The sequence below is a fragment of the Hyla sarda genome, chromosome 2 (genome assembly GCF_029499605.1).
Source record: "Hyla sarda isolate aHylSar1 chromosome 2, aHylSar1.hap1, whole genome shotgun sequence".
Taxonomy (NCBI): Eukaryota; Metazoa; Chordata; class Amphibia; order Anura; family Hylidae; genus Hyla; species Hyla sarda.
The window spans coordinates 494513781-494527285 of NC_079190.1; the positions used below are offsets into that span (position 1 = coordinate 494513781).

General features: G+C 42.1%; 1 protein-coding gene and 1 long non-coding RNA gene across 5 annotated transcripts in view; one reads left to right on the top strand and one right to left on the bottom strand.

The window, feature by feature from the left end:
- DSCAM (DS cell adhesion molecule) overlaps positions 1-13505 on the bottom strand; it is a 586110-nt gene that overhangs the window by 322294 nt on the left and 250311 nt on the right. For all 4 annotated transcript variants that reach the window (XM_056559695.1, XM_056559697.1, XM_056559696.1 and 1 more), the window contains 2 exons: positions 10069-10347; positions 1794-1913 (listed from right to left, as the gene is read on the bottom strand). In XM_056559695.1, coding sequence (XP_056415670.1) covers positions 1794-1913; positions 10069-10347 — 399 coding nt within the window. The remainder of the gene's footprint in view (positions 1-1793; positions 1914-10068; positions 10348-13505) is intronic.
- The window catches only part of LOC130357174 (uncharacterized), a 59955-nt gene that overhangs the window by 6878 nt on the left and 39572 nt on the right, over positions 1-13505 (top strand). The gene's annotated exons all lie outside the window — the stretch shown is intronic.

Below are 13505 nucleotides of genomic sequence, written 5' to 3' on the forward strand. Positions count from 1 at the left end.
TGATATTTGGATAGTATAGTGCCATTTGTGTTTTGTATGATGATATTTGGATAGTGTGTTGCCATGTGTACTTTGTATGATGGTATTTGGATAGTATAGTGCCATTTGTGCTTTATATGATGATATTTGGATAGTGTGGTGCCATTTGTGCTTTGTATGATGGTATTTGGATAGTGTGGTGTCATTTGTGTTTTGTATGTTGGTATTTGGATAGTGTGGTGCCATTTGTGCTTTGTATGATGGTATTTGGATAGTGTGGTGTCATGTGTTTTGTATGATGGTATTTGGATAGTGTGGTGCCATTTGTGCTTTGTATGATGGTTTATGAATAGTGTGGTGCGATTTGTGCTTTGTATGATGGTATTTGGATAGTATAGTGCCATTTGTGCTTTGTTTGATGGTATTTGGATAGTGTGGTGCCATTTGTGCTTTGTATGATGGTATTTGGATAGTGTGTTGTCATTTGTGCTTTGTATGATGGTATTTGGATAGTGTGGTGCCATTTGTGCTTTGTATGATGGTATTTGGATAGTGTGGTGCCATTTGTGCTTTGTATGATGGTATTTGGATAGTGTGGTGCCATTTGTGCTTTGTATGATGGTATTTGGATAGTGTGGTGCCATTTGTGCTTTGTATGATGGTATTTGGATAGTGTGGTGCCATTTGTACTTTGTATGATGGTATTTGGATAGTGTGGTGCCATATGTGCTTTGTATGATGGTATTTGGATAGTGTGGTGCCATTTGTGCTTTATATGATAATATTTGGATAGTGTGGTGCCTTTTGTGCTTTGTATGATGGTTTATGAATAGTGTGGTGTCATTTGTGCTTTGTATGATGGTATTTGGATAGCATAGTGCCATTTGTGCTTTGTATGATGGTATTTGGATAGTGTGGTGCCATGTGTGCTTTGTATGATAGTATTTGGATAGTGTGGTGCCATTTGTGCTTTGTATGATGGTATTTGGATAGTGTGGTGCCATTTGTGCTTTGTATGATGGTATTTGGATAGTGTGGTGCCATTTGTGCTTTGTATGATGATATTTGGATAGTGTGGTGCCATTTGTGCTTTGTATGATGGTATTTGGATAGTGTGGTGCCATTTGTGCTTTGTATGATGATATTTGGATAGTGTGGTGCCATTTGTGCTTTATATGATGGTATTTGGATAGTGTGGTGTCATGTGCTTTATATGATGGTATTTGAATAGTGTGGTGCCCTTTGTGCTTTGCATGATAGTATTTGGATAGTGTGGTGCCATTTGTGCTTTGTATGATGATATTTGGATAGTGTGGTGCCATTTGTGCTTTGTATGATGATATTTGGATAGTGTGGTGCCATTTGTGCTTTGTATGATGGTATTTGGATAGTGCGGTGTCATGTGTTTTGTATGATGATATTTGGATAGTGTGGTGCCATTTGTGCTTTGTATGATGGTATTTGGATAGTGTGGTGCCATTTGTGCTTTGTATGATGATATTTGGATAATGGGGTGTCACTTGTGTTTTGTATGATGATATTTGAATAGTGTGGTTCCATTTGTGCTTTGTATGATGATATTTGGATAGTGGGTTGTCATTTGTGCTATTTATGACAGTATTCTTTGGACAATACACAGAATATTTTGCCTTCTGACCCAACAATCATCTATAAACCCTCAATAAGTTTCGGCCCCCACATTACTTATTGGTTTTAATTTATTTAGATTTTTTGGGGCAAAAAAAAAAAACAACAAAAGTGAACAAAAGCTATGATGAAGTAAAGAGGCGGAGCCATGAGAATATGGGCATTACCTTTGGAGTACTTCCACACGATCTTAGGCACAGGGTAACCCTCCGCGGAGCAGTTCAATATCACAGCCTTTCTAAAAATCCCGTCCTGGTCAGTGGGATGGACCACGAATCTAGGAGGAACTTGACATATTTGTGCACATTAGTAAACGCGTCCCTTTAAGTCTGTTATCTACTGGTAATGTCTGGCTATATAGTAAGCTATGGAGTAACATTGGGTCTAATTTTATACAATATAACTTTTTTTATTTAAATAAATAAAATATATAAATATAATAAAAATAAATAAAAATGTAAATATATATATACATACATATATATATATACACACACACACACACATATTATGAATAAATATATAACTGTAAATTAAAAATTTTAAAAATATATATTTTTTTATAAAAAAAAAAAATATATATATATATATATATATATATATATATATATATATAAATTTAAATTTTTTTACACAAAAATGGTTACACCAGGCATAAAACCGTATAGGCCCATCAGTGCACATGCAAGGAATTGTAGAGTCGTTTGTTGTAGTCCTGTTATTGTTGTACTCAAACTGGCCACTAGGGGGTGATCAATAACAAAATATAGTCGACTGAATTGGTTAACTCCAGGAGTAAACCTCTATAGGACCCCCAGCACATGCTAGGAGTTGTAGTGTTGTTTGTTGTAGAGTCCTCCTATTGAACTCAATCAGCATTGTAATAATAGAAGCTGGCCAGTAGGGAGTGATCAATAACAGTATATAGGTGACTGAATTATCAGGTAAATACAGGAAGCAGAGGTTTGTTCTTCGAGTAATTGATCATTTACATCAACAAAGTTCCTCTGGAGCATACAGCAGCTGATATGTACTGGAAGGGTTAAGATTTTTATATAGAAGTCATTTACAAATAAATGTAAAATAAAAAAATGTTTTTCACCGAAGTACCCCTTTAAATGTAACATAATAACATACTAGGGTCGGATACACAACCCTATTAAATTTGGCTGAAATCGGTCAGAAAGAGGAGGAGGATTTCTATTGTACTAGATATAAGTTTATGTGCTGCTGTGTTTGATCGATCCATTATTTGCTGCTCCCAGAAAATCTTATGTTGTCATTGTCCTATGGGCTGTAACTGTGCCTTCAAAACTTATTTTTTACTTTTTTCACACTTATATTCTTGTATATAGGAGCAGTATTATAGTAGTTATATTCTTGTATATATGAGCAGTATTATAGTAATTATATTCTTGTATATAGGAGGCAGTATTATAGTAGTTATATTCTTGTATATAGGAGCAGTATTATAGTAGTTATATTCTTGTATATAGGGAGCAGTATTATAGTAGTTATATTCTTGTATATACGGACAGTATTATAGTAGTTATATCCTTGTATATAGGAGGCAGTATTATACTAGTTATATTCTTGTATATACGGACAGTATTATAGTAGATATATTCTTGTATATAGGAGGCAGTATTATACTAGTTATATTCTTGTATATACGAGCAGTATTATAGTAGTTATATTCTTGTATATAGGAGGCAGTATTATAGTAGATATATTATTGTATATAGGAGGCAGTATTATAGTAGTTATATTCTTATATATAGGAGCAGTATTATAGTAGTTATATTCTTGTATATACGGACAGTATTATAGTAGTTATATCCTTGTATATAGGAGGCAGTATTATACTAGTTATATTCTTGTATATACGGACAGTATTATAGTAGATATATTCTTGTATATAGGAGGCAGTATTATACTAGTTATATTCTTGTATATACGAGCAGTATTATAGTAGTTATATTCTTGTATATAGGAGCAGTATTATAGTAGTTATATTCTTGTATATACGGACAGTATTATAGTAGATATATTCTTGTATATAGGAGGCAGTATTATACTAGTTATATTCTTGTATATACGAGCAGTATTATAGTAGTTATATTCTTGTATATAGGAGGCAGTATTATAGTAGATATATTCTTGTATATAGGAGGCAGTATTATAGTAGTTATATTCTTGTATATACGGACAGTATTATAGTAGTTATATCCTTGTATATAGGAGGCAGTATTATACTAGTTATATTCTTGTACATAGGAGCAGTATTATAGTAGTTATATTCTTGTATATAGGAGCAGTATTATAGTAGTTATATTCTTGTATATAGGGGGCAGTATTATAGTAGTTATATTCTTGTACATAGGAGCAGTATTATAGTAGTAGAAATCCGGCAAGGAAATTTTGACATGTTAACATGGCCTTATGGCACTTATGTTTTTGTTTATAGGGGGCCCAATATTAACACAGGAAACAATCTTTTAGTATCAGATAACTTTCATTTGCTTATACTATATAGTAATGTTTACTACACCATCCATTTTAATAACAATTTTGACTGGACCTGCCCTTTTGAGGGTAACAAGGACCCGCAGCAGGACAGCAGAGGTGCGGTATCCTATGGTAAATGATGTAGAAACCAAATGCCAAATTCAGAGTTTAGATACCCTAAAAAAGCAGCAAGAACATGCTGGAACATCCAGTTCTTTATAATGTGATAACCTCTAATAACCCCTATTATGTGGGTTTTGTACAAGATGCAGAAGACGCAGCCGCCGTGGCCCATCTCCCCCCTTCTGCAGAACACCCTACGAGGACTGTGAAGGCCATTTTTCAGCGGTAGATAGCACGCAGTTCCTACACTGAAAAGCGGTGTAGACGTGAGGTGAATGCGGCATCTCCAGCCATCTCAGTCAGGGTGAGGCTGCAGCAGGAGAAGCGAGCGGCTAAGGTTGGCCGTTCCTTAGCAACTGCTCTCATTTTCGTGATGGCTCCCCGTTCCTCTGGGCTTAGCAATGACCTCTGCCTACCCTCAGGAAGAAAAAAAAGCAGCCGACAAATCCGGCTGGATGTAAAGGTATCAGATCAGTTGCAAAAATGAGCAAAAAAAGTGAGCAAAAAATATAAATAAATAAAAAATATAGGAACTGTCACTTCTCCTATAAGTCTTATCTCCTGGTTATTAATGATGAGCGGCAGGGGCTATATTCGAATTTGTGATATTTCGCAAATATTTGGACGAATATTTGTCCTATGTTCGCGAAATACGCATAGTCGCTATGTTCGCTATGTTATGTTCGTAATGAAATTCGCATAGTGCGCATGCGCAATTATATCTTTCACCAAAAAGAAGGGAGGGATCAGTGTCCGGTCTGGAAGTGCTGATATTCGCATAAATATTCGCATAAAAAAAAATTTCATTACAAATATACATCACTATATTCTAAATATTCGCGAAATCGCAAAGTGATTATATTCGCGGTAAAAATTGGCATTTTGAATATTCGCACTCAACACTACTGGTTATCAGAGGTCACCTGCACTGCGGAGATCACTATACTAAAGCTCTAGGTCACAGTGGTCTCAAACTGTGGGCCTCCAGATGTTGCAAAACTTCAACTCCCAGCATGCCCGGACAGCCAACGGCTGTCCGGGCATGCTGGGAGTTGTAGTTTTGCAACATTTGGAGGGCCACAGTTTGAGACCACTCCCCTAGCAGCTTCACTTGGACTTGTTTCTATATCTTGGATATGGTCAAGCGTCTTCCTCAGTCCCTGGAGAACCAACCCTATGACCAGGGACGTGCAGAGGTTGGGTCAGCTGCCTTCCTGTGAACTACTGGATATTATCACCTATTAGATCTCTCCGGGTAAGTCACTTCCCCTCCAGATCTATCTGTATACTGCTGCTATCTCTATGGGTTCAGGCTATATAGTTGTTATACACCTCTCATCCAGCTCTATCTGTATACTGCTGCTGCGGTCTATATGGAATCAGGATATATAGTAGTTATACACCTCCCCTCCAGCTCTACCTGTATACTGCTGCTGTTATCACTTTGAGATCAGGATATATAGTAGTTATACCCCTCCCCTTTAGCTCTATCTGTATACTGCTGCTCGTTTCTCTATGGGATCAGAATAAATAGTAGTTATACTCCTCCCTCCAGCTCCATCTGTATACTGCTGCTCCTGCTTCTATCTCTATGGAATGAGGATATATGATAGTTATACACCTCTCCTCCAGCTCTATCAGTATACTGCTGCTCCTGCTTCTATCTCTATGGAATGAGGATATATGATAGTTATACACCTCTCCTCCAGCTCTATCAGTATACTGCTGCTCCTGCTTCTATCTCTATGGAATGAGGATATATGATATTTATACACCTCTCCTCCAGCTCTATCAGTATACTGCTGCTCCTGCTGCTATCTCTATGGAATGAGGATATATGATAGTTATACACCTCTCCTCCAGCTCTATCTGTATACTGCTGCTCCTGCTGCTATCTCTATGGAATGAGGATATATGATAGTTATACACCTCTCCTCCAGCTCTATCTGTATACTGCTGCTGAGGCTGTGTTCATACTGTATTTTTGCTGCGTTTTTCCTGCTTTTGCCTTGACGTTCCCAAAATCACAGCAAAAATGTTGCTATTTTACGGCACTTGTGCAAATTATATTAAAAATGTGTTGCAGCGAAAACAGCCAAAATGCAGGTAAAAACCTTAAAAACGCAGTGGCAATTGAATGTGTGAACACAGCCTAAATAGTTCTACTCTTCATAAAATACCTCAATTGTGATTATAGGTCAACTCCCTTTGCCTCCTGACAAAATGTCTCTAAAAACACTCTTTAAAGAAAACATTTAAAGTGATGAGAGGGGAAAAAAAAAAGAGTGTAATGTCCCAGTACAGAACATGGTCCTGTACTACACTTAGGCCCTGTCAGTTTGAGTCCCTCAGTGACCTGGGGGCTCCCCTGCAGTGTTTCCCCTGCTATTAGTACAATGTTATTTATTGTACTATATGTATAGTCAGTATACTAATATATAGACATTATAAAGGACCTTTGGAGGACTAATGTAATTGTCTAAAGGACCTGTGAGATGTTACATGTTATGTTTAGGTTACCAAGAGAGTCACCAGCTTAACACATGACCCGCAGCTTGACCTATGGGCTTCTGGCTCAGCCCCCCTTTATAAGGCGGTGGCTATTACAATTCTCCCTTACACCATCACTCCGGCTGAGGAACAGTGGAGACCAGAGATCTCAGTGCTAGTGTCCAGCACCTGGAAGGCCTCAAATCTACAGTCATTCCAGTAAGTCAAGTCTATGTCTGCTGTCACTACCTACAGTCCAGTCAAGCCTAAAGTCAAGTATCTAAAGTCCATTGCAAGTATAATTGGTCCCAGCAATCTGCGAGGTCCTTCTGTGTTCCTGGCCACCTCTCTGGGATTCCGGCCTAGCTGTAGAGACTATAACACCTATCTGACCTCAGTAAAGCCTCCGTTAAACCAGAACCTGGTTGTGGACTCTCATTTTCACTGCCTAGCCATTGGGATAGGGGAGATATCGTTTGGGTTCGTCCCGATGCCCAAAAACCACTCTGGCGTCACGAACATTAGGGGTTAATACCATCTTGCCCCATCCACCTACATCCTGTGATCCCGCCATTCACCCTGGCTCACCACAAGAGCATTTGGCCCATTTCCATTTGCCCTATCAGTGACAGTGGATGCTACTTAAGAACTCTGCTATGACCCAGAGCATATTCTGTGATAAAAAAAAACCTCTAAGGGGGCCCTGGGACTTAGGTACCTTTAAGGCGGAGACATAGCTTTAGTTAAGCTACTTATTCGGGTGCACAGATGTGACTGGAAGATACTGTAATACAGGTATCTGGTGGAGAGACAATAGGTTGCCTTGGACTATACTTCTATTTCGCTCTTGTTGGGGTGAGGGTATAACAATTACGATATGGGATACCTGGCCTTCTCCCACAACAGAAGACATTTGTGATCCTTTCTGCCTGACTCTGCATTGCTGATCTCTGACTACTGTAGGGATTGGCAAAGGAAGACACAGCTACAGTGCACACAGGCCGGACTAACCATCTGCCCACCCAAACTGGCACCCAAAGGTTGTGACACAAGAATAGCGATGAGCGGCCGGGGCCATATTCGAATTTGCAATATTTTGTGAATATATTGACGATTATTCGTCCTATGTTTGCGAAATTCGCATATTCGCTACGTTCGTTCACTTTTTTTTCCCATGCAAAAATTTGCATGAAATTTGCACATAAATGTGCATGTGAAAAAAAGACCACAAAAAAAGTATATTCGTCATTACGAATATATAGCACTATATTCTAAATATTCGCAAAACCTCGAAGTGCCGATATTCGCGATAAAAATTCGCATTACGAATATTCGTGCTCAACACTACACAAGAATGAGGCGGCGGAGCAAATACAGAGCGTCTCGATCCTACCTGACACTAGAATGTGCTATTGTGTACTGCATTGTCCAGTGTGGCAGAGCAGGGAGATATAGGCAGACGCTGGAAGCTGCTCCGGATGTCTGTATCCTTGTGTAGGTGGCATGATGTCGTATCAGACTAGAACGAGCTTCTGAGTGTGGGAGTAGGTAGAAGGTATGTTACAGTTTAATAACTTACCTACCTAGCTAAACATGGGGCCTACCGACTAGAGATGAGCGAACTTACAGTAAATTCGATTCGTCACGAACTTCTCGGCTCGGCAGTTGATGACTTTTCCTGCATAAATTAGTTCAGCTTTCCGGTGCTCCGGTGGGCTGGAAAAGGTGGATACATTCCTAGGAGACTCTTTCCTAGGACTGTATCCACCTTTTCCAGCCCACGGGAGCACCTGAAGGCTGAACTTATTTATGCAGGAAAAGTCATCAACTGCCGAGCTGAGAAGTTCGTGACAAATCAAATTTACTGTAAGTTCGCTCATCTCTACTACCGACCGAATATTGGTAGCTACCTAATTAGCTAAGATGGGATGGCCTACATACGTAATATGGTGGAAAAGGCTAGCTACTTACCAAATATGGGGGGGGGGGTCTACCTAATTACGTAATATAGGGAAGCCTAGCTACCCACCTAATATGGCCTACAGTACTTGCCTAATTAGGGGGGCTCCCTACCTACTTAAAGTGTACCCGTCAGATCCAATAAAAAAACATTTTTTTTATATATCACTCAGTACCTAATCCTGACCATGTACATCTAATTTTTATGTGTCTAGCACCTTTATTTATTTTTTTATTAAACTTTTAATTTAGCTCACTAGTCTGAATTCCTCTCAAAGGGAGGGGGTGTGGCCTCACTGTGCAGGTCTCCGCCCCCTCCCTCAGTATGTTTCTGCTCACATCTCCCCTAGCATTAGCAAAACTACAACTCCCAGCTTGTCCTCACTGACAGTAGCGGGACACAAGCTGAGAGTGGGAGGATTTTTCCTCCAGCTGTGAGCCCTGCGCTCACAGCTGTCAATCAAGGAAGTGTGTCCATGACATGATGATGATGCATGGACACAGCAGGACTAGTATGTGCCCAAGCAGGCAGGGGGGACAGTTGTTTGACTGTCTTTTTCAGTATGAAATACTGAAAATGTTCTAATAAAAGCAATTGCAAAACCTATTGGTTATACATGCTTTACAACATATCAAAAGTTTTTGTATCTGTCAGTGCCCATTTAAAGGGGTACTGCGCTGCACAGCATTTGGAACAAGCTGTTCCAAATGCTGGAGCCAGCGCCATGAGCTCGTGATGTCATAGTCCCTCCACCCTCATGGCATCACGCCCCGCCCCCTCAATGCAAGTCTATGGGAGGGGGCGTGACAGTCGTCACGCCCCCTCCCATAGACTTGCATTGAGGGGGCCGAGTGTGACATCGTGAAGGGGTGGGGCTATGACATCACGAGCTCCCGGCGCCGGCTCCAGCGCTCAGAACAGTTTGTTCCAAACGCTGAGCAGCGGAATACCCTTTTATTATAGGGCTACCTTTCTAATATGGGTGGACCTACCCAATATGGCTACCTTCCTAATATGGGGGCCTACCTAGTTACCTAATATGGCACAGCTACCTACCTACTTAATATAGGGAGACATACCATACTGATGGTGCAAAGAGGGCAATATTATGGTGGAAGATTACTTATCTACCAAAGAGGGGGATCTATCTACCTATTGTTTGGGAGCATAAAAGAAAACTTTAACGGCATTGGGGCACTAATACTATTACGGTTTGCCCTTTTATCTCACTACTTTGTCCACATGTACATATAACCAGTCATATCGGTCTTGGAAAGCTGTCTGAAGAGATGTGTGGCAGCTGCAGTAGAATATATTTGTCTTCTGTACCATGTGGATGTCCATTCACACCGGACACTTACCTCTGACGATTAACTGGCTTTGGTGTTCTACAGCGGCTGCATCATTACGGGCAATGCAGGTATAATTCCCATTGTGCATCAGGGAGAGATTGGAAATCCTTAAGGAGCTTGTAAAGTCAATGTTGTCAATAGTAACTCCAAGACTTGCTGGGATCGGCCTCCCGTCCTTCTGCCACGTGATGGTGATGGGCAGATCACCAGAGACCACAACACATGGGATAAATACTCTTTGACCGATGGAAAATCTTTGGGACTCAAATGGCTGAATAAAAGGGGGAACTGAAAGAGATAAAGAGATGGTGTCAACTCCACTTACCAAGCAGGACACAAGTAAATAATGTTGTGTCCAAGTACAACTGTTCCAGCTACACACAAGGAGAGTCAAAAGAGGTCGGACCCCCACAAGATGACACTTACACCCTATTCTGTGGATAGGGAATACATTTTCAAATGCTGGAAATCCCCCTTTAATGCTAATGTATTTATCGGCATTGCACCACTTTAGTTGTATACACAAAGTCTTACAAAGTGTAAAGAGTTAACATTTCTGCATTTACTGTACCAAGATGAATGATGCTTTGGTCACTTGATTCTCCCAACCAATGGTTGCAGAAGTAGTCCCTAGTCCAGTTATAGGCAAACTCCGGCACTACATTTTTGATGATGCTCTTACAGCCAAAATTTGCCAAAGTATCAAGGAAGATCCAAAACATCAGCAGTGCTAAAGGTTGTCTACAATGCCCTAGTCTAAACTATCTATGCCAGGAGCAGGGCTGGACCTAGAAATGTTAGAACCAGTTGAGGCCTGGTCCTAGCTAGTGCCACATATGTACCCCCCTAGCACTGCTATCGCTAGACATTGCTACAATTAGGCCACATGTCTTCTAAATAGGTACAATTCAGTCTACATTCAAGGCACTGTTTCTGCTCCTGTCTACGTTGTGAGGATATTGTGCTACAGGTTCCTTAATCTCTGAGGGGGAGCAAATTGTCTATGCCAGAAAGAAGAAGGCTGAACAAGGAACTCTCCGCAATACACTAATGTCTTTGTTGGTCTATGGTCGGAGTTAGTGCTTGGCTACCACATCCAAATAACCATAGTTGTGTGACTAACGAAAAGTCTACATATTGCACCACAGTAAGCCAACCTGTGAAGATCCTCATCAGTAGTTTCAGTCATTTTGGATTAAAAAATAAAAATCATTCACATCTGCTTTAGACATTTCACATACACATGCTAAGGAGCACCTCAAGATTGCTAAACTCAGTAAAGCTGCTATAAAAGCATCATTAAAGGAGTACTCCGCTGCTCAGCATTTGGAACAAACTGTTTCCCGAGCGCTGGAGCCGGCGCCGGGAGCACGTGACGTCATAGCCCCGCTCCTTCATGACGTCACGACCTGCCTCCTCAATGCAAGCCTATGGGAGGGTGCGTGAGAGCTGTCACACACCTTCCCATAGACTTGCATCGAGGAGACGGGGTGTGACATCATGAGGGGCGGGGCTATGACATCACGAGCTCATGGCGCCGGTGTGAGGTGGTTTTTTGCGCCCCCGTAGATCCATGCGTCCGCTCCTTCCCCAGCTCTCCGAACATTTCCGAAGCTAGAGTTGGGGCAAGGGGAGGAAGGACGTACACGCCCCCTCCCTGAGCTCGACTGGACGCAGATCTCTACGGCATGCCCCCTCCCTGAGGACATAGATCTCCACGGCAGGTCCCCTCCCTCATCTCCCCTCCCTGAGGACGTAAATCTCCACAGCAGGTCCCCTCCCTCATCTCCCCGAGCTGAGGACGTAGAGCAGTGCTCCCAATGAGCTCTATGTGTAAAGGGGGACATACTGTAAGGGCTCTTTAGCCCATGCAATATGTCCCCCTTTAACCCATGCAGTATGTCCCCCTTTAGCCCGTACAGTATGTCCCCCTTTAGCCCGTACAGTATGTCCCCCTTTAGCCCGTACAGTATGTCCCCCTTTAGCCCGTACAGTATGTCTCCTTTAGCCCGTGCAGTATGTCCCCCTTTATCCCGTACAGTATGTCCCCTTTAGCCCGTGCAGTATGTCCCCCTTTAGCCCGTACAGTATGTCCCCTTTAGCCCCTGCAGTATGTCCCCCTTTACACATAGAGCTCATTGGGAGCACTGCTCTACGTCCTCAGGGAGGGGAGATGAGGGAGGGGACCTGCCGTGGAGATCTATGTCCTCAGGGAGGGGGCGTGCCGTAGAGATCTGCGTCCAGTCGAGCTCAGGGAGGGGGCGTGAACCTCCTGCCTCCCCTTGCCCCAGCTCTAGCTTTGGAAATGTTCGGAGAGCTGGGGGAGGAGCGGACGCATGGATCTACGGGGGCGCAAAAAACCACCTCACACCGGCTCCAGCGCTTGGAACAGTTTGTTCCAAGTGCTGATCAGCGGAGTACCCCTTTAAATTAGTAGTGCAGTTAAATCTAACTTATCCTTTGGATAGAGGATAAGTTATAAATTGCGGGGGGTCCGACTGCTGGGACCCCCCGGTATCTCCTGAACAGGGCCCCGGAAGTCTGCCAGAAGCGGCAGTTCCGACCCACGCAGGAAGCCACGTCCGATATGCCCCCTCCATGTATCTCTATGGGATACATTGAGGGTCGGAGAGTCGGCCGCCGCTCCGTGCAGGTGCTGCCGGGGCCCTGTTCAGGAGATCGGGGGGTCCCAGTAGTCAACCCCCTCGCAATCTAGAACTTATCCCCTATCCTTTGGATAGGGGATAAGTTATATTTCACTACAGAACTCCTTTAAAGGGACAGTGATCAAATATCCGTTCTTCTGGCTAAAAAGCTGTAACATTCCAAGCTGTCCCCAAGCATCTACATTTTGTTGAAATTGCACAAGAAGTTTAAGTAAAGTTAAGAATCCCAGTGTCCAAAAGTCTCATTTCTAAATTTTTCACTACGGGAACAGCTTCTTTGCTAAAGGAGAGTAGTTGGGTCATAGGGAACACAGTACAGTGATCCCTCAACTTACAATGGCCTCAACATACAATAGTTTCAACATACAATGGTCTTTTCTGGACCATCGTAAGTTGAAACCAGACTCAACATACAATGTACGGACAGTCCAGATCTGTGAAACGTGTCAATGGCTGGAAGAACCAACCAATCAAAATGGGCATTCACTGGTAAAACCCCTGTATTACTGAAGCGTATGCACTGACTGGTGTCTGGTAGCGCCCCCTACAGTACATGGAGGTATTACATGTTCTGTACACTTTACCTGTATTACTGAAGTGTATGCACTGACTGGTGTCTGGTAGCGCCCCCTACAGTACAGGGAGGTATTACATGTTCTGTACTCTTTACCTGTACCAGGGTTAGCTGCTCCTTTGGACACCAGGTGAGGGCGACTCCATTACTTTTTTACTTACAGGACCCTGAAGAAGCTCCTGTCCTCTACATAGACCAGTGTTTCC